The sequence below is a fragment of the Akebia trifoliata genome, chromosome 9, assembly GCF_017979445.1.
Source record: "Akebia trifoliata isolate Shusen 1 chromosome 9, ASM1797944v1, whole genome shotgun sequence".
Taxonomy (NCBI): Eukaryota; Viridiplantae; Streptophyta; class Magnoliopsida; order Ranunculales; family Lardizabalaceae; genus Akebia; species Akebia trifoliata.
In genome coordinates, this window is record NC_141383.1 from 2,235,485 (window position 1) to 2,260,181 (window position 24,697).

At 35.6% G+C, this 24,697-nt stretch overlaps 1 protein-coding gene and 1 long non-coding RNA gene across 7 annotated transcripts; one reads left to right on the forward strand and one right to left on the reverse strand.

Moving 5' to 3' along the window:
- Positions 1-15,752: 15,752 nt before the first annotated feature.
- Positions 15,753-19,208, forward strand: LOC147394038 (E3 ubiquitin-protein ligase NLA-like). 3 transcript variants are annotated; one of them, XM_086453447.1, is made up of 5 exons: positions 15,753-16,159; positions 17,694-17,921; positions 18,196-18,294; positions 18,592-18,650; positions 18,778-19,191. In XM_086453447.1, exons 2-5 carry the CDS (start codon positions 17,742-17,744, stop codon positions 18,797-18,799), a joined length of 360 nt encoding a protein of 119 aa, XP_086309573.1. In that variant the 5' UTR covers positions 15,753-16,159; positions 17,694-17,741; the 3' UTR covers positions 18,800-19,191. The 3 variants fall into 3 exon arrangements, 2 of the variants coding, with proteins under 2 accessions (XP_086309573.1, XP_086309572.1); XM_086453446.1 differs by having other exon boundaries at positions 17,531-17,921; positions 18,778-19,189; XR_015181347.1 differs by lacking the exon at positions 15,753-16,159 and having other exon boundaries at positions 16,182-17,921; positions 18,196-18,402; positions 18,778-19,208.
- Positions 19,209-19,586: 378 nt separating this feature from the next.
- On the reverse strand, positions 19,587-23,324 carry LOC147394039 (uncharacterized). 4 transcript variants are annotated; one of them, XR_015181351.1, is made up of 4 exons: positions 20,936-23,324; positions 20,616-20,750; positions 20,292-20,472; positions 19,589-20,201 (listed from the first exon to the last, which is right to left on the reverse strand). It is a non-coding gene; the product is annotated as an uncharacterized LOC147394039 (long non-coding RNA). The 4 variants fall into 4 exon arrangements; XR_015181349.1 differs by having other exon boundaries at positions 19,590-20,201; positions 20,616-20,818; positions 20,936-23,323; XR_015181350.1 differs by having other exon boundaries at positions 19,587-20,201; positions 20,318-20,472; positions 20,616-23,322.
- Positions 23,325-24,697: the final 1,373 nt, after the last annotated feature.

Here is a 24,697-nt window from a genome sequence, read left to right on the forward strand (position 1 = left end):
TTGATCTGCAAAAGTGTTATTCCCTCAGATCTGGTGAGAATGGCTCCTTGTACCGTATTCCTTACTTCGTTCTATCTCCGGATCTGATTCCTGATCTCCGAGGTAAGGTATTTTCTCTTCTTGGATCTGGGTACTTCGAATTTGTTGTGGATTTTTGAAAGTTTTTGAGAGGTTTTTGGGTGTTTTTTAGGCTAAAATCGAGTAGGGGTGTTAGGGAAGGAGTTGGGGCTCTAAAATTAGGGTTTTGGGGAGGCTATGGAGGCTTCTTTACCTACTTTTCCTAGGGTTTTTTCTTTGATACGAAAATAGGGTGTGGAGGCTCCTATTTATAAAGTTTTTAGAAGCATTTAGGGTTTGATTAGGGTTTCTTTTAGGGTTTCAATTAGGGTTTTGACTTGGTCTTTAGGGTTTTAGGGTTTTGATTTTAGTCTTATGAGATTGACTTGATTAGTTTTAGATTAGGGTTTGGATTTAGGGTTTTGACCTTAGTCTTATGAGATTGACTTGATTAGTTTAGATTAGGGTTTTGATTTAGGGTTTTGACCTTAGTCTTATGAGATTGACTCGATTAGTTTAGATTAGGGTTTTGACTTTAGTCTTAATTGATTGACTTTTAATATCTTGACTTTTGTCTTGCTTAATTGACTTTAATTTTGACTTCAGTCTCACTTGATTGACTTTAATACCTTGACTTCAGTCTTGCTTGATTTACTTTTAATTTTTGGAGAACCCCCCTCTAAAATATCTTTAATTCTTTGGACACCCAAATGGAGGGGTCCTTAAAGAAATATCCCACGAACCCTCAACAATTTTGCCTGAGAGTCCAATTAATCGATTTTTGAGGTTCAAAATTTTGAATTAATTTCATTAATGTTTCACTTTACATATTAATGTTTTATTTATTAATTTCGAATTTTTTAATTATGAAAATTGTGAATTACCGTTTTGCCCCCGGAGAGGACTTTTCACGTTTCAAGTCGGTTTTTAATGTTCTAGGATGTTTTAGAATCGGTTTTTCATAAGGAATTCAATGACAATGTTGGTTGTGTCATTTATGAAAATTTTTATGTGAAATTATTGTGAACTTTATGAGGGGCATTTTCGTAATTTTGTCAAATTCTGTTAAAATTGGTGAAATGATTTATTTGATTCCGATTTGTTTTTTATGTGTTCGAGAGAGTTTTCCTAAGCGTAATGTAGGCTCTGGGTTGTTTTGAGGTTAGGGGTATTTTGGTAATTTAATCATTTTTAGTGATTTTTATCGTGAAGCTTCTTTTTGGTTTGCAAAGTGATGATTTCTATGTTTCTGGGGTCGTATTTTCCTAGCGTAGCGTGGTTTCTAAGTTTTGTCAGTTCGAGATACCTCATCCGTATTTCTAAAACATATCTGGTAACAAAATAAAGTATTGGAATAGACATCCATCATTGGGAACCTTTGCGATCGGGTCGACGACTTGATTAATCAGGCGGATGCAAAAATGGGGTGTCTACAGATGCCCCTCTTTGGCAGAGGGTTGAAGCAAACTAGATAGCAAATCTATCTTGATAGATAGTGCAATATCCGAATGCCAAAGCTAGTGACAGTTCATTTTGCAGCCTGATTTAGCAATTCGTCGGGGTATTCGGATCATTGAGCGTAAAACTCTCCCCGAACTAGAAAAATGTCAAGTCCTTGAGCGCGAGCTCTCACTGGTAGTGTCAGATCCTTGAATTTTAAAAAAATTCTCCTTGACTGATATAACAACTGTGCAAGTGTGTGGACTCAAAATATTAGATAGATTGCAAAGAGTTTGAGTTGGAAATGAGTCAAATCTGAGCATGAAGTAAATATAAACTGAGCATAATTCCAAGAAAACCCTTGGCGGCATCTGAGCATAATTCCGAGAAAACCCTCGGCGGTAACTGAGCATAGTCCCGAGAAAACCCTCGGCGGCATCTGAGCATAATTCCAAGAAAACCCTTGGCGGCGTCTGAGCATAGTTCCGAGAAAACCCTCGGCGGCGTCTGAGCATAATTCCAAGAAAACCCTAGGCGGCGTCTGAGCATAGTTCCGAGAAAACCCTCGGCGGCGTCTGAGCATAATTCCAAGAAAACCCTTGGCGGCGTCTGAGCATAGTTCCGAGAAAACCCTCGGCGGCATCTGAGCATAATTCCAAGAAAACCCTTGGCGGCGTCTGAGCATAGTTCCGAGAAAACCCTCGGCGGCATCTGAACATAATTCCAAGAAAACCTTGGCGGCATCTGAGCATAGTTCCGAGAAAACCCTCGGCGGCATCTGAGCATAATTCCAAGAAAACCCTTGGCGGTATCTAAGCATAATTCCAAGAAAACCTTGGCGGCATCTGAGCATAGTTCCGAGAAAACCTTCGGCGGCATCTGAGCATAATTCCAAGAAAACCCTTGGCGGCATCTGAGCATAGTTCCGAGAAAACCCTGGGCGGCATCTGAGCATAATTCCAAGAAAACCCTTGATGGTATCTGAGCATAATTCCGAGAAAACCCTCGGCGGCATCTGAGCATAATTCCAAGAAAATCCTTGGCGGCATCTGAGCATAATTCCGAGAAAACCCTCGGCGGCATCTGAGCATAATTCCAAGAAAACCCTTGGCGGTATCTGAGCATAATTCCGAGAAAGCCCTCGGCGGTATCTGAGCATAATTCCAAGAAAACCCTTGGCGGCATCTGAGCATAGTTCCGAGAAAACCCTCGGCGGCATCTGAGCATAATTCCGAGAAAACCCTTGGCGGTATCTGAGCATAATTCCGAGAAAACCCTCGGCGGTATCTGAGCATAATTCCGAGAAAATCCTCGGCGGTATCTAAGCATAATTCCAAGAAAACCCTTGGCGGCATCTGAGCATAGTTCCGAGAAAACCCTCGGCGGCATCTAAGCATAATTCCAAGAAAACCCTTGGCGGCACTTGAGCATAATTCCGAGAAAACCCTTGGCGGTATCTGAGCATAGTTCCGAGAAAACCCTCGGCAGCATCTGAGCATAATTCCAAGAAAACCCTTGGCGGTATTTGAGCATAATTCTGAGAAAACCCTCGGCGGTATCTGAGCAAAATCCAAGAAAACCCTTGGCGGTATCTGAGCATAATTCCGAGAAAACCCTCGGCGGTATCTGAGCATAATTCCAAGAAAACCCTTGGCGGCATCTGATCATAGTTTCGAGAAAACCCTCGGTGGCATCTGAGCATAATTCCAAGAAAACCCTTGGCGGTATCTGAGCAAAATCCAAGATAACCCTTGGCGGTAACTGAGCAAAATCCAAGATAACCCTTGGCGGCAACTGAGCAAAATCCAAGATAACCCTTGGCGGAAACTGAGCAAAATCCAAGATAATCCTTGGCGGCAACTGTAGATACCCCATTTTTGCATCCGCCTGATTAATCAACTCGTCAACCCGATTGCAATGATTCCCAATGATGGATGTGTATTCTATTGCTTTATTTTGTTACCAGATATGTTTCAGAAATCCGGATGAGGTATCTCGAACTGACAAAACCTTAGAAACCACGCTACGCTAGGAAAACACAACCCCAGAAACATAGAAATCATCACTTTGCAAATCAAAAAGAAGCTTCACGATAAAAATCACTAAAAATTGATCAAATTACCAAAATACCCCTGACATCAAAATAACCCTAGAGCCTACGTTACGCTTAGGAAAACTCTCTCGAACACATAAAATAACAAATCGGAACCAAATAGATCATTTCACCAATTTTAACAGAATTTGACAAAATTACGAAAATGCCCCTCATAAAGTTCATAATCATTTCACATAAAAATTTTCATAAAGGATACAAACCAACATTTCCATTGAATTCCTTACGAAAAACCGATTCTAAAACATCCTAGAACATTAAAAACCGACTTGAAACGTGAAAAGTCCTCTTCGGGGGCAAAGCGGTAATTTCACAATTTTAATGATAAAAAATTCCGAAATTAATAAATAAAATATTAAATAATTAAATTTAAACATTAATGAAATTAATTTAAAATTTTGAACCTAAAAAATCGATTAATCGGACTCTCAGGCAAAATTGTTGAGGGTTCGTGGGATATTTCTTTAAGGACCCCTCCATTTGGGGGTCCAAAGAATTAAAAATATTTTAGAGGAGGGGTTCTCCAAAATTAAAAGTAAATCAAGCAAGACTGAAGTCAATGTATTAAAGTCAATCAAGTGAGACTAAAGTCAAAATTAAAGTCAATTAAGCAAGACTGAAGTCAAGATATTAAAAGTCAATCAATTAAGACTAAAGTCAAAACATTAAAAGTCAATCAAATAAGACCAAAAGTCATAATAGAATTCTAATTAAATAATAACTCTATCTAATAGAGTTCTAACTTAAAATAATTCTACTTAAAACAATTTGAATTAAAACACAATTCTACCTAAAACAATTCTAATTAAAACACAATTCTACCTAAAACAAGTCAAACTAAAACACAACTCTAATTAAAAGATCTCTAATTAAACACTAACTCTATCCAAATCAACCCCTAAAAACATCTATAAATAGAGGTGCTCACACCCTATTTTCGTATCAAATAATAAACCCTAAGATAAGTAGGTCTAGAAGCCCCCATAGCCCCCTATAAACCCTAGTTTTGGAGCCCCAACTCCTTACCTAACATCCCCCCTTCAATTTTAGTCTAGAAAACGCCTAAAAGCCCTCCAAAAACACCCCCAAATCCGTAACAAACTTGAAGAGTTCAGATCCAAAAGCAAGGAGATACCTCGGTCTAGGAGATCCGAAGTCAAATCCGGAGACAGAACGAAGCAAGGGAGCACGGTACAAGGAGCTCTTTTTGTTAGATCTGAGGGAACAAAGTCCTTGCTATCGGAAAGGTAAATTTTTATTTTTATTATTTTTATCTAGGTTTTAGCAATGTAATTTACTTGGGAATTTAGTAGAGACCGGCTTTGGCCGGGCGGGGTTGGTGCCTAACACCTTCCAATCCCGTAACATGATCCCCGAATTCAGTTTTTTTGGTTTTAGATTAGTTTTTATCTGTTTAGAGTCATTGATCGGTTCCTAGACCGTAATAACTAGGTGGCGACTCCCAAACCTCAAGGGTCAAAAGCGGATCCGCGCACCCCGCGGATCGAGGGCGCTTTCAGCAACTGAACAAAATCCAAGATAACCCTTGGCGGAAACTGAGCAAAATCCAAGATAACCCTTGGCGGCAACTGAGCAAAATCCAAGTTAACCCTTGGCGGAAGCTGAGCAAAATCCAAGATAACCCTTGGCGGCAACTGAGCAAAATCCAAGTTAACCCTTGGCGGCAACTGAGCAAAATTGACAAAGGAATGAAGGACTTTTGGGAAAAAAAGAATGAATTTGGAAAAGACTGATTAGAGTGAATTGAATAAATCTGGAAGATACTGAATCTGGAAGAGAAATGATCGAATCCAGGAATGATTGGATCTGGGAATACCATATTAGTTGATTTCTGGACATAGTCAAATGTGAGATCCGAAGTGCTTTTGTTTGAACCTCAAGGATTTATCCAAAAATTTTATGAATTTAAAACCTGAGTTTTTATTTCTTTTGAACCTCAAGAGTTTTTTGAAGAACTGTTATCAAGAAGGTAACCTTAAGTTTGAGGTTTTTAGGATTAACATTGCTCCAAGAACAAAATATCCATAGTTTGACAATAAACATGGCATTGAACACATCATTAAAAAATGCCCCTAGTATAAGGGGGAAAATTACATATCTAGAGGAAAAAGAAAAAAATGCCCCTTGTATGAAGGTTTGAAATATTTGATTACCACAAGCGCAATAAAGATCCAACTTTTAATTTTGATTAATTTTATTAAAGATTTTCAGTCAGGCTCAAGAGAACAAAATGTTTCCTTTTGAGACTCATCATAGAATTCACCATTCTCTCCATTGGTTCACTTGGGGAAGTAAGAATTTTCAGATCGATCGTAGACAAGATACTTGTGGCTTCTGAATTTATGCCAGGTTTAAGCTGAGTATTGAACTTGATTATTCGGATTTCTGATGTTTCAGCTCGAACTGTTCTCAGCTTGGGATTTTCTTTTGTTTTTCTTTGTTGCTCTAACTTTTGCCTAGATCGCCTTTTCAGATTTTCAATCTAGCGAGCTTGCTCTAACTTTTGCCTAGATCGCCTTTTCAGGTTTTCGATCTAGCGAGCTCTTCTTTTTTTTCTTTGCTCTAATTGTTGCCAAAGTTGTTCTTTTAGATTTTCAACCTTGCGAGCTGGCCTTAATTTTTGCCTAAGTCGCCCTTTTCGGGTTTTCAACTTAGCAGGCTTCATCATTTTTTATCTTTTTATATATATATATTTTTTTGTCTCTGAACTTCTGGAGTTGCTGCCTGATCATGCTTTGCTATCTTCCTTGACTTTTCGCACGGTACTTAGGAGGACTTTCATGGGTAGGCTTAGGACTGGGTATAAAAAGAAAGAAATTTTGAGGCTCAAAAACCCAAATGCCCCTTGTGTGGCATTTCCTTTTCAATTGTTTTCTTTTACCTTAAATTTTCTTCCCCATTTTGGATTTCTTTTTCTTTTGAATTTTTTTCTTAATTTTTTTATTGTGTGGGGAACTAGATTTTTTTATTTTGATGTGATCGGGCCTGAAGTGACTTCTCAGGTTGCCTACGTACCCCAAAATTTTGGGATCAGACCAAAACGTAGTTCGAATCTTCCCTCCCCTAGGTTAGGTGATCGGGCTAAGAAAGAAAAAGGCATAATTTTTCTTTTTGAAAAAGGTTGCAAAGGGGTTGAGAAAGGATATATTGAACTGGATAATAGGAGAATTGATTCGGTCAAAGATGACCTCCTTAAATGTAGTACCACTTGATCTGGTCAAGGTTGGTTGGTTCTGGTAGTTCACCTCTATCATGATCTTAAAGTCTGACGACTTTTCCAGACAGTATTTCCTTAATGAATGAATTTTTCCAATTTAGACTTTCTCCTATAATCGAGGAGGAGTGTTCAATTTTCTTTGAAGTCTGATAGTTAAATCTTTGACTTGTAAATGATGAGCTTTGACCTTCTTGTCAAATGCACTGGTGACTCTTCTTAGATAAGCTTGCACATGGTACAGGGCTTTAACTCGTTTTCTTTGATCAAGTTTAATTCTTCATACTGCTGACGAACCCAATCTGTTTCTAACAAATGATTTTCTGACAAGACCCTGAGAGACGAAATTTCCATTTCAACTGGCAAGACTGTTTCCATGCCATACACTAAGGAGTAGGGAGTAACTTCACTAGAGGATCGAATTGAAGTTCGATATGTCCATAGCGTGAATGATAATTTTTCTAACCAATCTCGATGTGATTGTCACATTTTCCTGATGATAGTCTTGAGACTGTTACTGACTGCTTCAACCGTTCCATTGATCTGAGAACGGTAGGGGGATGATTTGTGCTGCCGGATCTTCAACTTTAAACATAGAGTAATGATTTATGCTTTGAAGCACGACCCATTATCAGAGATTAGTTCAAAAGGTACTCCCATATCGACTGATAATATATGATTTGAAACTCAAGATGTAGTGAGGATAGCACTGATACATTTTTATAACATCTTCTTTGATTCCATTGATATAGACGAGTATCCATTCCATGTTGAATAACACCCTAACTTGTACCTAGCATACCCTCATATGATCACACGAACAAGTCTTTTGAAATTTCTGAGTCAATTCATTATCCCCTTGTGTTCCTCTAGAGATAAGATGGTTTCTATTTGAATCTCTTTAGGAATTTATTTTTCTTCCGAGGTCAATGACCTTTGTTTTCTTGAGCCCGACTCTTATCTTCTTGCTCAGGAGGGGGTTCCTTATTAGAGGAATTAACTCGTTAATGCGCTCGAGGTATTCAAAAATTTCCTTTATCCAATCAAATTCAGAAGGGGCGATAAACACCTCTATAGACTCAACGAACTAACTTGACTCAATAAGAAAGAGTAGACTCAATCTAAGGAGGACATGACCTTGCTAGGAAAAAGGACTCGAGTTAACCCAAATGACTCATGAAAACTCAAGACTACCCAAAACGGGCTTGATGAGAACTGAGACATTGCTTACAACCGGTAGGATTGAAGCACTATGATTTTCAAAGAACAACTGGATGATATTGAGAAATTTTGAGGTCATTTCTGACTGTTGACTTGATATTGACGTTTACTCTAACTGACCGGATTTACAACTCTAGCTAGACGATAGACGATTTAGATACAATGATAACCCTTAACCTCTTTGAAGGTGAATTTAACCAATTTCAGTGTCACCCCCTTGATAACATTTTAAATGAATCCTGAGATTTTATTGAATTCTGTGCACCAATCCATTAAAAAGTTCATCCATTTAATGATTATTCAGAAGAAAAATAATTTTACTGCACTCTTGAAAAATATTGACAAATAATGTTTTCATTGAATAACAACTTCAAACATATTTCAATAATTTTTCATGCAATTTTCCTTCATTTTCTTTTCTTTTGATAAACATTTTCTTCTGAAAAACATTTTTTTTCTGAAAAATAATTTTTATTTGGAAAATCTTGTTCTTATGGAAAATATTTTCTAGAAAACACTTTTTTCTTAGAAAACATTATAACACTTTTTCTGGAAAACACTTATTTTGGAAAATACTTTTTCTAGAAAATACTTTCCCTTCGTAAACCATTTTTCTTCTTTGAAAATTTGATTTCTATTTCGATTTAAATGTCCCGGTCCATCAGGATTGTTGGATCGAGTTGGGCTGGGTCATTTGTAAGAGATGGATTTTTTATTGGGTCGGTGCACTCATTTTGATTTTCAAAAATAACATTTTTTATCCTTGAGGACAATCATACACTCTGATCTCATCATTCACATACATTCATTTCATCATTCACATGCATTCTGATCTCATCATTCACATACATCTATATCAATCACAAAGTCTCATAAGATTCCATTCAATGAACCACCCGGGAACACCCACGATAAGTTCGAGTCGTGACCTACTAGGAAGGTTTCTAGACTCTAAGCTTACTACGTGCAATGCATTTTTATCTGGCCACCCTTGCCTAAGCACACCTATATACCTTTCGATACGTGGTGACTTGGTTTGATATACCGTATAGGTGATAATCTAAAACCTCAATTCACTTCTCTGAAGCCAAAAACAGCCAGTTTGATCTCCAGTTGAGAGGTGGCGCACAATGCTGAGCAAGGGCCCACTTAAATACCTCTCGTCTAGAATAGACGTAGTCTATCCCCCTCGTACAGTAGGGTACAGCGGGGCAAAATCTTGCTTAGGCACCGATTTTGACCAAGAAGTGCAATTGATATACTTAGATTACCTTTTATACCTACGGGTACGAGTCAAGAGTTGTAGCTTTCATAAATGGTTTGGCATCCCACGAGGGGACCGACCACGTACTAGTACTACGTTGGCAATCGGGACATGTGACTGTGTGGCTTACAATAGGTCAAAGGCTCAGGTCGCTCCAGCCTGGGTGCATCAATATACTTTTCAGAATCACCTGATCAGATGGCATCGATGCCCCCAGTTTGATATACCCTAAGGTATGTGACTGGAGTTGTGGGTTTCATGAATGACGTCGCATCTCCGAAGAGACCGGGCCACGCACTAGTGCCACGTTGGCTAAATGGGATGTGTAAGTGAGTAAAACAGTAAACGTGCATGTGGTGTGTGCAAAACAGGGTGGGGTGTACCCGGGGCCTTTTTCAAACAAATGGGCCCATCGGCTTGATCAAAACACAACATATATTCAAGCATCAAGTATCCAAAAATCAATAGATCATACCAATCGAATTATCAAAGATTGAATAAATGCATATGACGAGAGCCAGCATAACATATTAAATCAATAGCATCAAACGACGAAGGAAGAACTGATCATGATCAAATATGCATATATCATGGTAAATGATGCATTAAGAAAATGTGCCATGTCAAATGAGAGTAAAATAGTTCAATTAAGTTGAACATCATGACCCAACTTCCAAATATCAACAAAAGTGTGATATGACAAAATTTTACTTGAAAAATTACCACATGAAAATATGGAGAAATTCTATCAATAACACATCACGTGATGCACTAAGGATTCAATTGAGGTAATGCTTTGCTTTAACAATTTCACACAATTTGTTAACTTTTTTTTTTTTTTTTTGAATGAGCTAGTCTTACTAGCTTAGTAAGATTTTCTTTTTACTACGAGTCATTGACCTCGTCACGTGACATTTAAGAGTGATTCAATGTCACGTACTTATGGAGGGTGAAAGTCTAAGAACTTAAAAAAAAAAAAGTATTTTAAGAAAATTCTTTTTATTTGAGTGTTGATTTTAAATTTGATTTTTTAATCGCCCATTTTCAAAACAATGGGTGCGCGGATCCGCTTTTGACCCTTGAGGTTTGGGAGTCGCCACCTAGTTATTACGGTCTAGGAACCAAATTGACCCTACAATGGATAAAAAGAACTAATCTACCATAGAAATCTGAATCCGGGGATCATGTTACGGGGTTGGAAGGTGTTAGGCACCAACCCCACCCGGCCAATGCCGGTCTCTACTTATCCCAAATAGATCTACATTGCTAATGATAAACCTATATTAAAAAAAATAAAAAAAATTTACCTTTGATCTGCAAAAGTGTTATTCCCTCAGATCTGGTAAGAATGGCTCCTTGTACCGTATTCCTTACTTCGTTCTATCTCCGGATCTGATTCCTGATCTCCGAGGTAAGGTATTTCCTTCTTGGATCTGGGTACTTCGAATTTGTTGTGGATTTTTGAAAGTTTTTGAGAGGTTTTTGGGTGTTTTTTAGGCTAAAATCGGAGTAGGGGTGTTAGGGAAGGAGTTGGGGTTCTAAAATTAGGGTTTTGGGGAGGCTATGGAGGCTTCTTTACCTACTTTTCCTAGGGTTTTTTCTTTAATACGAAAATAGGGTGTGGAGGCTCCTATTTATAAAGTTTTTAGAAGCATTTAGGGTTTGATTAGGGTTTCTTTTAGGGTTTCAATTAGGGTTTTGACTTGGTCTTTAGGGTTTTAGGGTTTTGACTTTAGTCTTATGAGATTGACTTGATTAGTTTTAGATTAGGGTTTGGATTTAGGGTTTTGACCTTAGTCTTATGAGATTGACTTGATTAGTTTAGATTAGGGTTTTGATTTAGGGTTTTGACCTTAGTCTTATGAGATTGACTCGATTAGTTTAGATTAGGGTTTTGACTTTAGTCTTAATTGATTGACTTTTAATATCTTGACTTTTGTCTTGCTTAATTGACTTTAATTTTGACTTTAATCTCACTTGATTGACTTTAATACCTTGACTTCAGTCTTGCTTGATTTACTTTTAATTTTTGGAGAACCCCCCTCTAAAATATCTTTAATTCTTTGGACACCCAAATGGAGGGGTCCTTAAAGAAATATCCCACGAACCCTCAACAATTTTGCCTGAGAGTCCAATTAATCGATTTTTGAGGTTCAAAATTTTGAATTAATTTCATTAATGTTTCACTTTACATATTAATGTTTTATTTATTAATTTCGAATTTTTTAATTATGAAAATTGTGAAATTACCGTTTTGCCCCCGGAGAGGACTTTTCACGTTTCAAGTCGGTTTTTAATGTTCTAGGATGTTTTAGAATCGGTTTTTCATAAGGAATTCAATGAGAATGTTGGTTTGTGTCATTTATGAAAATTTTTATGTGAAATTATTGTGAACTTTATGAGGGGCATTTTCGTAATTTTGTCAAATTCTGTTAAAATTGGTGAAATGATTTATTTGGTTTCAATTTGTTATTTTATGTGTTCGAGAGAGTTTTCCTAAGCGTAACGTAGGCTCTGGGGTTGTTTTGAGGTTAGGGGTATTTTGGTAATTTAATCATTTTTAGTGATTTTTATCGTGAAGCTTCTTTTTGGTTTGCAAAGTGATGATTTCTATGTTTATGGGGTCGTATTTTCCTAGCGTAGCGTGGTTTCTAAGTTTTGTCAGTTCGAGATACCTCATCCGTATTTCTAAAACATATCTGGTAACAAAATAAAGTATTGGAATAGACATTTATCATTGGGAACCTTTGCGATCGGGTCGACGACTTGATTAATTAGGCGGATGCAAAAATGGGGTGTCTACAAAATCATACAATAAGAATAGTTGGAATGAACTTATCACATTGAGTGATTGAGGCACGGAGAAGCCACAGTGCAGTCGATCTCAGATGATCAATTTTCAAGATTCAATAGTCACAAGTCTATTAACCGTGCACTCGGAAATAACCAACATTTTATGAACTTGGTCAAATCGGTCGGTGTACAAGCAGTGAGAATTAGAAGAACAAAAGAGAGGGATATCAAAAGTTTATGTTTGCAGCCTGTATTTCTAAATACAGAACTCTTGGGCATACTCCTCTTTTATAATAGTTAAAGCCCAAATGGTATAAAGAAGCTGAATGGTTTAATGAATTACAGAGAGAGGCGTTTGGGCCTATATTAATCCGTTTTTGAATGTTGGGAAATCCAAACGGTCAACAGAGATTAATTCTAACGATTAGATAGATCAATAGTTAAGATGAGATCTTTAAGTAAAAAAATGATCAAACAAATTTGAGTAAAATTGGGCTTTCATGCCTACTTCTAACTCATGTTTTGAAAAATGTTTTGCCAAAAAGTTAGCCATTGAACGCTACCCATATATATATATATAGTGTTTGGCACCAAGTAATTTATTGGGCAGACCTATCTGTTGCAATTTTATTACAAAAACTCCCTTACCTTATCTTGTTTGTTAGTTGAGCAAAGGATATTTGATGAATCATGCTACCGTAACTAATTTAGTAAGATTTCAAATCTTACTAAGAATCTTGGGGCCCACATGTGTTATCAAATTAAGATCCTAAACAACAGACTTCCAGGTTTCATGAAAAAACTCAGATTCAAAAGAAAATATTTTAGAAAAAAAACCTTTTTGAACTTAATCGTAGGTGTTGAAATGAATGGTTATCGAACTCCCAAATTTAAAATTAAAATGCAATAGTGAAAATTAACATTTTTTTTTTTTTCGAATAATTTTTTAAATTTCTTAGAATTTTGTACTTTATAAGCCTATGACATCAGGTCATATTTTTGGATGCCAATAATTGATTTAGTTAGAATCCAATCCAAGATATGTCAAGTAGCAAATTAATGGCATAAATTTGAATTTTACGCGTGGATCTCCAATCCAAGGTTTACTCAATAACAAACTTGATAAAGTAAGGTTTGGTGAGTAACAAAAGTTCACAAAGTAAGGTTTCCTTGGAGTTGTTAGATCTCTAGGGGAGGACGGTTCAGAGATTCCCTTGATAAAAGGGTGGAAGCAGGGGCGGAGCTGGTGGGGGCAATTGCCCCCACAGAACTTTGAGACACTCCTATATTTTCAACTAATTACATGTCCCATTTGTCCCCACTCCCTCACCTCTCTCCCCATTTGCCCCCACACCCTCACCTCCCTCCATTCAAGTTCTTCAACTATACAACTAATTATAGTTTGCCCCCACTACAAGAAAATCCTGGTTCCGCCCCTGGGTGGAAGCCCACTTGACATTTGATGTGATGGCATACAATTCTCACCAACTGGACCATACGGTTGGGGGATAAGATTGTGAAGGAGAGGGGTGTTTCTGTCATTTTATTATATTAGACACGAGCATCCTCTTAGAAATTAAAAAGGTAAAAAAGAAAAAATAATAAAATTAAAAAAGTATTACAGAAAAATGGGATAAAAAAAAGAAAAGATTGTAAAATTATAAGGATATTATTGAAAAAATAATGAGAGTACAATAAAAATCCGATAATATGAACCCTACTTGGAGTGAGCGTTTATACTCACAATTATAATTGAAGTGAGATTCATCATTGTGTTTTATTATATAATATTGGATTAGTTGGCTACTTATTGAGATGGTCATTGAAACGGATCATACCCAAAATTAGATCCATTTTAATCTGTTAACTACTAGTTCGAATCAAAGACTAGGATTCTATTAAGGACTTGGCCCAATAATGTATTTGAAATATGTAACTATTTGTATGAATTTATGATGTATATTATTATATATTTTATTAAATTGAATTGGATTGACTAAAAAATATTCATTTTTCATATCAAGAACCAAAACAATGCACATTATATTTGATTATATCCAAACTTAAAAATACAAGTTTGGGTGGTCTTACAAGTTTTTCTATCTGATTTGTACCAATTTTATGCCAGTCCAATCTGAATCCAATCTAGTGATACTCTTAGCTACTGACAAACATGATATATTAGTCGAAGCTATTAAGAAAGAATATGAGAGATATAAGAGAGAAATAAAGTTATACTAATTTATGCATTTTCAATGTATTTTTATTACAAATAAATAACCACACTCATATTAAATTATACAGAGGTTGTAAAACTTAAGAACATTTAGTACCATCAGCATATCACATGAACACAACTCCACATCATAGTTTCGATCGTTCAATCTTAACGGTTCATATCTTGACGAAGAACATGAGTCATCATCACTCCCTGAGTTTGTTTTTCCATATTACCATGCCATCCTACATGATCAAATTACCGATAAAAAAGATTTTAGAAAAATAACATTTAAAAAAAAAAATCATAGTATTTTTTTTTTTTATCTTTTATCAAAAAAGTCTTTATACCCATCACATAGTGTTTTTTTACCTTACCTTTTAACTTTCTTGTGAACCCTTCTGATAAAAGATTATGTTTTTTTGCAAAAAAATTATGAAAAACGCTAGAACTATATTATATTTCGGATTTACTTCATGTCGAAATTAAGGGATAAAGGAAAATTTAGCCAACTAGAAACCTTTTGAAAAGATTCTATAGGCTCATCAACTTTTCCTTACAACGCACCATTCTTTCTAAAAGTAAAGTCCTTTACATTAGATTGATGTCTTATAAGTAAAAAAATTGGTGTGTTATAAGCTCTCTTGACAAATAAAATCATTTCTATTCATTTTAAAATAAAAGGATATAAAGGTAAATTAAAATAGATACCATTTTTTTTGGGTAAAAATAAATAAAGACCAAAATGGATATAAAACCCTTTTGATAAGTATTTTTAAAAAATAACTACTGATTATTTTAAAAAATAAATAAATAAACGTTTTGGTAAAACACCCCTATGCTATCATACATAAATACATACCCAGAGACATGTCGAATCCTCAGGTTTTGAGCTCTCTATACTCCTGACATAAGGCGCAATACTCGCAAAAACAGTGAACAAGGCAATCGTTACAAGGAGTCTCCTTCAAGTGATACTGCTGCCTCAATTTTGATCGATAGAAGCATGAGTAGAAGCAAGCACAACAAACACAACCAGTAACAAAGTTGATCAATGTGTAAAGTGCTCCACTTGTTCCACAGGCTGCATCCACATATCATTAAAACAATTAATCTTACTTGTATCATTTTATTATTAAATTAAAAAAAAAACATTTATATATATATATATATATATATATATATATATATATATATAGGGAAGGGATCAGTAGACAAAATCTGAGACCAACATCCATACAAAATATCGTGGTCGTTGGATCACGATAAATCGAACGGCGCAGATCGGATTGAGAATTTGTAAACCCACGTGTGATTTAAATCACTTAAAATTTTTAGAAATTATAAACACCTCCCCGAACAATCACTAAACTCATATCAGATCTCTCTCTTCTCCTCTCTTCTCTCATCTCTTTCTCCTCAAACCCTAACCATCTCTCTCTCTCTCTCTCTCTCTCTCTCAACGTTCACTCTCGACGACGTAGATCAGGCACAGATTAGGCGGAAAAAAAATCATATTTCAGCTTCTCCTCGTTTTGCCTTTTGTAACTCAAACCCTAACGCTAAACGCAGATCAGATTTCTCTCATCTCTTCTCCTCGACTCACTACCGTTCCAACCATTGCGACGAAGAAGACGGAGACTTTGGCGAAGTTCATCTCAGACTTTGATTTCATCTGCGACACTATTGACTTCAACGACAACGACGGACAAAAAATTGATACATGTTCTTGCAGGGGGATACACCACCTCGAGTTTGTTTTTATGACTGTGAAATGGATGTTGAACCCCTGTTATCTTTAATTATATTGTGCAAAAGGTAAGCTTTACGATTTTCTTAATGCAGATTTGGTTGGCTTATAGATTATTCCTCAGAATTGATACCTGTTCTTGTTATTATTCCTGTTTTACTGTATGAGTTTTCACCTCTTTTTCATGATGGTCTAAAATCAGTCAACACCCTCTTCGTGCACGGTTAGTTATTGCACTTTTCTAAATCAATACCTGCCTCATCGACATTTTTTTTTTTTTTTTTTTTTGCCGTATTTTCAACATTAACAGAGACTCGTATCTTATGTTGGTGTTCTAAGAAGCATGAATAGAGCATTTATTCAGTTATGTTGAGTACCTTTTGTTGTTGTGAACTTTGTCAATTAAGCTAAGAAGGAAATTAAGAGAATGCTAACCTTCAATCATCTTTGTTATGCTTGGAAGTTATACCTATTCAATTCATTAACCCCACGTGTGAAAGGAGTTTCTCTGTGTTGCACATGGTCTGTTATTTGCATTTTAATTTTATTATTAGTTATGTTCTCAAATATTTTTCCCCCTCTGGAATGGAAACAGGGTCTAGAGTGTTGGATCAAAGGCGTTTGTATTATATGGAGTTATCTTTGTTTGAGGAAATACTGATTCGAGTTATTTTTATGTCTCAGTGGTAAAAATCATAAAAATGTAATGATAGTGTTGACGGGACATTTTTGGACAGTTCAATTGAGACTCGGTTGAATTGGTTTCAGTGTTGGCCAAGTTGGATACTGAACCTGAATTTCTTGGTTTCCACATATTTTGTATTTATATCTCATTATCGCCTTTTTTTCATCTGTATTGGTGGTCCATTCCATTGTTAATGGATATTCTCCACTGTATTGATGTGGTTGGGATTATTAATAGTAGGATAGAGTACCCTCCTCTAGGAATCCTAATCATTCATTATTGGTGTTTCTGTTTTGGTTTCAATTTATTTTATCTGATTCTGATTGTTGTGTTCGTATGAGTCTTGATTTCCAATTAATTGAGTTTAATTCTAGCCCAATTAACTACTCATCTCCTAAGATAATATCTTCAATTAATTCATGGTATCCTCCAACATGATAGTAAATAGTCCATGTTTTATTCCCTAGCTTACAATATGCCAAGCTATCTCTGAATCTATTTCTGAAGTCCTTTACACATACAATGGCTACAATGAATTTCTTTGATGGGTTTGATGGGAATTGGAGTGGACTAGATCAAATTGTTGTTAATTGGGTCTTTGGGTATCTGGTTTGGAAATTTATAGCTAAATTTGTTGGTGTCTAGGTACCCATGCGATGTTGTTGAAAAACTCGTATTGGAAGACACCCATTGTCGTCTAATCATGTAAAAATGGTTTTATTAGATTACTAACAGTGTTCTTTTATCGGATTAGACTCCGCAGATTTCTCATTTTCTTTATAGAAGTAGATTATTACAAGAGAACACAGACGGGAATGTTTGATTGCAATGGAAAAGATATTTGGAGATGACCAAAGCATTGAGGGCGATTTTGTCATGGTAATTGTATATTTATGCTCACTTTTGTCTCACTTCAGATCAATTACTCTAAACAAGGGTAGGCCTTCAAATCTCAAGCTCAAAGTATGCATATCGAGATCCTTCAGTTCCACATTAATTTGAGGGAAACCAAGGCGGCAGGAAGAACAGTCTCGGGGTTGTTTGAGGGCTGCTCACTCACATTGGAGGATGACAAACCTTCACTCTCCTGTGCCCTCTTCGATTCCATCAAGCTCGATATCGAATTGACTTGTTCTATATGCTTGGTGAGTTTGTGAATTTGGTTTTGCTTCCTAGGAGAACTTTGTCAAGCAGGCCATGTGTATGGTCTATGGAGTGGATGGTTACGATCTCCCAATTGGGTTGAAATTCTCATATATGAGATCTCCTTGCTTGGACCATTTGTACCATTAAGCAGTACTAGACGGTCACTTCTAATATATGTTAATGTCTTCAAGTAGGATACTTCGATACGGGTTTGTCAAGTTTGCTGTTATAGAGACCAAAATTGACCAAATCCATTTAATTTAATTGTAACAGGATACAGTATTTGATCCAGTCTCTCTCACTTGTGGACATATCTTCTGCTACATGTGTGTTTGCTCTGCTGCATCAGTGACCATTGTGGATGGATTGAAGGTAGCAAATCCTAAAGCAAAATGCCCTCTATGCTGACAAGTAAACATTGGTGTCTGGTGATATAAATTTCTTCTCGATTGGTGTCTGATATGCCTCCCACTTGTGGTGGTATAAAGCTACCCTGCCCCATATACTTATTTTCAGCTATTATTCGTTAAATATATTTAATAATTATTAAAAATAATTTTTTTAATCAAAATAATTATTAAAGTTGCCAACATGTTGCTTTAGGCTTTCACCTTTTAAAAACACTGTAAATAACTATTTGTTTGATGAAGCATATGACATGAATTTTAGGCTGGAGTATATGAAGGCGTTGTGCATTTGGAGGAATTTAACCTTCTCTTAAGTCGAAGGTATGTCTTGATGGCTAGAGATTTGGGCATCATTATTAGGTCACATTATGAAGATTATCCCTTCTATGTTATATTGCTTTAAATTTAATCCAATTAGCGTTTCAATAACCTGTGTATCTTTCAACAGCTATCATGAGTATTGGGAGTAGCGGCTTCAAACAGAAAGGGTAGAGTGGATTCAACAGGCAAAGAAGCATTGGGAATCCCAGTGTCGAGTGTTCATGGGTGTCCAAGAGTCTACAAACTTAGTGTTTTAGAGGCTAATTATTTCCCAGTGGTGTTCGTGCAAATCATAGATGGGAGGTTCCTTGTTTTTTGTGTAGTGTTTTTTTTTACCTTCTTTTGTTGTCTCATAACTGTTGTGGTAATGGTGTGTTTTAGCCAATCAAAACTCCTGTATATTTTACATTTGGTTGGATTTTTTGTGATTTATATAATAGAAAAAAAAGGGCTGAATTTGTTAGAGAGATAAGATTGGCCATCTTGTTATTGAAGTTGTTTCTAGAGTAGATTTTTTATTTATTTTTTCCAATTGAAATACTTCTTGACCCTTTATACCCATTTGATTGTCTCCAAGGGAGAATAGGAAAAGTAAGGATTCCAAATCCTTACTCTAAGTGGTTCAAATGAAAGGGGTAGATCTTCTATAGCCTATTAGAATATATTACTACATATTGATGAATGCATTTATTTCTAATTTTATCTTTCTTAACTTTTTTACTCATACATTTCATTAGCTTTCAACGCACTTGGCACTGGAATAAACGAGCAATAAACCCAACCTAAGTCCTTCGAGTATATCCCAGCTCTTCAAGCACATTTGGTTTAAATTCTAGAATCCAATTCTTGACCAAATTCCTAATCAAGAATCCATGATACACTTGGTTCAGATTATAAATGTGATACTCCCACAATCAAAAGCTTGAGGGGACCCATTTTCTCATGATTCAAGAACCTATTTATTGCATTTTCCCCCCTCAAATGTGATTTTTTTCCCCAATAGTATACAACATTTCTTATCATAACTGTAGAAATAGGTTATAAACAGAATGAGGAGTATTTCCAGACGGACCAGACCTTAAATTAGAACTCAGTTTTGTTAATCTGATTCTGATAATCAAAAATCAAAATCCAATAATCTGAACCAAATGCCACATTCATTTACTGCAATTATGATTGATGAAACTATTATAATCTAGAACGTGGAAACCAGTTAAGTTAATCTACTGTATATGTTCAAACTCGGTACAAGGCAAATAGATAAGAACGAAGGCTCATATGAGTTTGAACGCAAACCTTCATTGACTAATCCTTGATAAATCTTTCTCTTTCTATATGATACTCAGAACAATATCATACAAAATAGTATGGGAAATAAACAAAGAATAACCTTAGAAATATCAAACCACTCATATACTCAAAATCGAACCATGGTCAGCTGGACAAAATTAAAGGATTCTTATCCTTATTGAAGTGATATCTTTTGCATAGTTTCTCCAGAGTTGCAATCGAATGCTGCATCGAATTTAACTTTGTATCCATGAACATACTCTGCCAAATAATAAGATTAATGAGAGTTAAAAACTATTTTTAGCATGTCTTTTGTACAGTTCATTGATGGTGGAACCCTATTAATCTTACCCTCAGTATGCATAAGAACAGTTTACCTTCTCAAACTAAGCTAGAACTAAATGCTGTGTGTTCTACTCCTCTCCTTCATCCACATCATCTAAATCATCATCATCATTTTCATTCATAGGCGGCTCATCATCATCATCTCCAACTTCAATTTGTAGGCCAGTAGAAGTGCCTGCTTGTAGATCTAAGAAATTGATAAGGAAAGATGCACCAGTGTCAATGTTTATCGGAGAAACAAACTGTCAGTGTGAGAATTGTAAAACTGCACGCTGATTATATTTGCCAAAAGGGTCCATATACTTGATCAGAGGATCTATCCACACTTACCATGGCCAGCTAAGTGTTTACTGTGTTGTAGTCGTCATTGATAACTCCTTGATAAGGGTATAACCTTAAAAAGAATAACAACTGCAGAGGGGAGTGAGTCCAATAGTGCAACATGGGAAGATCTGTCACTGGATCCTGTGTTCAATAGATAAGTAACTTTTGTATTTGAACCAACAACAGCAGCTACGCACTTCTTGAAATTACTAAAGCAAAAAATATAAATAATTGTAGCCTACAATCTAAGAAACGCATAAATAATTAAGTAATACCATTTGAATTAGATAAGTTAATTCAATTCCTTGTTAATCAGAGGTACCAACCATGAAAGGGAAAGGGCTTAGATTCAAATCACTTCTCCATGATCCCCAATCTTTTGTGAAAAGTGGCCACATCCAATGAATCACATCTTTCCAGCAAACATATTTTGTATAATAAAGTGAGAAATTGATTGAATTGTTTTTCAATGTGAATCCTTCTTAGATATATCAAAATTTTGAAAAATGGGTTATAATATAATTAAACATTTGACAGTAAAAAAAAAAAAAAAAATTGAACAAATACATGAAACATCATCATCATCATCCATTTTCTATCCCAACTACTGAGGTTGGCAACATGAATCTTGTTTCGCTATTCAACTCTCTCTTCACTGAGTTCAGATCCATGCTAAGAAGTCGAGACTAGTTTGTGGCGGTTGTCAACAAAACACAAACCTCTTCCTGGTGGGGACCAACGATGAAAGTCTAATGCTCACATAAGCAAACTTAACATACTGAATTCAACACAACTATATACATACCACAAAAAGATCAAAAGCAGAAAAAACTCACTCTAACAAAAATATATTTTCCTTCATTGTTGTGAGTTGTTCCCAATTTTACAACCTTGTTATATGATTCAACACATTTAACAGATGTACCAAATGAATTTGCAGCAGCATTTATCGAGTTTCTAGAAATTGAAAAACACTACTTACCATGTTAGTGGGAGCTTCTTGAAGATATTTATACAAGAGGGGGAGCTCCTTCCTGAATTGTCGTTTGAATGATGAAGGTACACTGTTAATCTTCTAGTTTCCAAATAACTCCCAAACTTTTATTTACATTCATGAAACTATAATCTTCTTCTTCCGTAAGGCAAGATCCTTATCAATAATAAGCAAAAGAATTGTCTGAAACATAATCTGGAATAAAAGCAAAAGAATTGTCTGAAATATTCAAAACGCATTTTTCTTCTTCGAAATAATCACGTATGATGACTCCACTAAATTTCACACACAAAATATGGCTTCTAGAAGTAGAATTAGGAGATGAGTAGTTAATTGGGCTAGAATTCAACTCAATTAATTGGAAATCAAGACTCATACGAACACAACAATCGGAATCAGATAAAATAAATTGAAACCAAAACAGAAACACCAATAATGAATGATTAGGATTCCTAGAAGAGGGTACTCTATCCTACTATTAATAATCCCAACCACATCAATACAGTGGAGAATATCCATTAACAATGGAATGGACCACCAATACAGATGAAAAAACAGGCGATAATGAGATATAAAACTAAGAAATTCAGGTTCAGTATCCAACTTGGCCAACACTGAAACCAATTCAACCGAGTCTCAATTGAACTGTCCAAAAATGTCCCGTCAACACTATCATTACATTTTTATGATTTTTACCACTGAGACATAAAAATAACTCGAATCAGTATTTCCTCAAACAAAGATAACTCCATATAATACAAACGCCTTTGATCCAACACTCTAGACCCTGTTTCCATTCCAGAGGGGGAAAAAATATTTGAGAACATAACTAATAATAAAATTAAAATGCAAATAACAGACCATGTGCAACACAGAGAAACTCCTTTCACACGTGGGGTTAATGAATTGAATAGGTATAACTTCCAAGCATAACAAAGATGATTGAAGGTTAGCATTCTCTTAATTTCCTTCTTAGCTTAATTGACAAAGTTCACAACAACAAAAGGTACTCAACATAACTGAATAAATGCTCTATTCATGCTTCTTAGAACACCAACATAAGATACGAGTCTCTGTTAATGTTGAAAATACAGCAAAAAAAAAAGAAAAAAAAAATTGTCGATGAGGTAGGTATTGATTTAGAAAAGTGCAATAACTAACCGTGCACGAAGAGGGTGTTGACTGATTTTAGACCATCATGAAAAAGAGGTGAAAACTCATACAGTAGAACAGGAATAATAACAAGAACAGGTATCAATTCTGAGGAATAATCTAAGCCAACCAAATCTGCATTAAGAAAATCGTAAAGCTTACCTTTTGCACAATATAATTAAAGATAACAGGGGTTCAACATCCATTTCACAGTCATAAAAAAAAAACTCGAGGTGGTGTATCCCCCTGCAAGAACATGTATCAATTTTTTGTCCGTCGTTGTCGTTGAAGTCAATAGTGTCGCAGATGAAATCAAAGTCTGAGATGAACTTCGCCAAAGTCTCCGTCTTCTTCGTCGCAATGGTTGGAACGGTAGTGAGTGGAGGAGAAGAGATGAGAGAAATCTGATCTGCGTTTAGCGTTAGGGTATGAGTTACAAAAGGCAAAACGAGGAGAAGCTGAAATATGATTTTTTTTCCGCCTAATCTGCGCCTGATCTGCGTCGTCGAGAGTGAACATTGAGAGAGAGAGAGATGGTTAGGGTTTGAGGAGAAAGAGATGAGAGAAGAGAGGAGAAGAGAGAGATCTGATATGAGTTTAGTGATTGTTCGGGGAGGTGTTTATAATTTTTAAAAATTTTAAGTGATTTAAATCACACGTGGGTTTACAAATTCTCAATCCGATCTGCGCCGTTCGATTTATCGTGATCCAACGACCTTGATATTTTGTATGGATGTTGGTCTCAGATTTTGTCTACTGATCCCTTCCCATATATATATATATATGAGAACTTATTTGGCCATATTAAATTTTTTATTTTAACAAATCAATAATTAAAATTATGTATAACACATCAACTAAAGATATGACCACAATTAATTATATCTCACTATCTAATTAAAAGAATAAATGAGGAAATAACACTTTTAACACTAACTTAAGAAAGAGTTGTCAAAGCATGAAAAAGAAAATCATGTTGGTTGTTGTCCAAATTCAATAGAATTGTTGAAGGAATACATTGGTCTTTTGAAATCGGATCAAACTAGTGGTCTGACCAGCACGATTTTGAAAAATGTTTGAATGTGAGTCATCTCAATATCGTTCGTGACTGTGCAGGGGTAGAGACAGGATTTTCTTTTAGGGGGGAAAAAATATATTAAGAGCTTGAAGATGATTGGTTTTGGGGAGAGAAAATTCTGTTGTTTGGTTAGAGATTGAGAAAAGGGCATTTAAGATATTTCTCATTAATCTATGAAAGAAGGTCCAAGTCAAGAGGGTAATGTCGTTGGTTTAGAAAATATACACCAAAATGCGTACAAGTCTCATTAATCTATGAAAGAAGGCCTGAGTCAAGGGGGTAATGTCCTTGGTTTAGAAAATATATACCAAAATGCGTACAAGTCTCATTAATCTATGAAAGAAGGCCTATGTCAACGAGGTAATGTTGTTGGTTAAGAAAATATATACCAAAATACGTACAGTCAAGGGGGTAATGTCGTAGGTTTAGAAAATATAAACCAAAATGCATACAAGTCTTATTAATTTATGAAAGAAGACCTAAGTCAAGGGGGTAATGTCGTTGGTTTAGAAATATACACCAAACTGCATACAAGTCCCAGTCCCCTTGACCTTGGTCTCTCTAGTAGATTAATGCAAATGACCATATTACTCTCAACCAAAAACCCTTTTATTTCTCTTCCCAAAATCAATAATCTTCTATGTTTTGGGTAAAAATTTTACCCTATTATTTAATCTGAAATAAAAAAAAATCCTTTGATTTTGCCAAAATAAAAAATCTTCAATTTTTAGAGTAAATTTTTTTACCCCAATCTTTAACATAAGATTAATCTACTTAAGATTTGAAAATATTAATATTTAAATAAGTTAAAGATGATGATATTTCTGGATAGAAAATTTTAATTTTTTTGATGGATTAAGTATA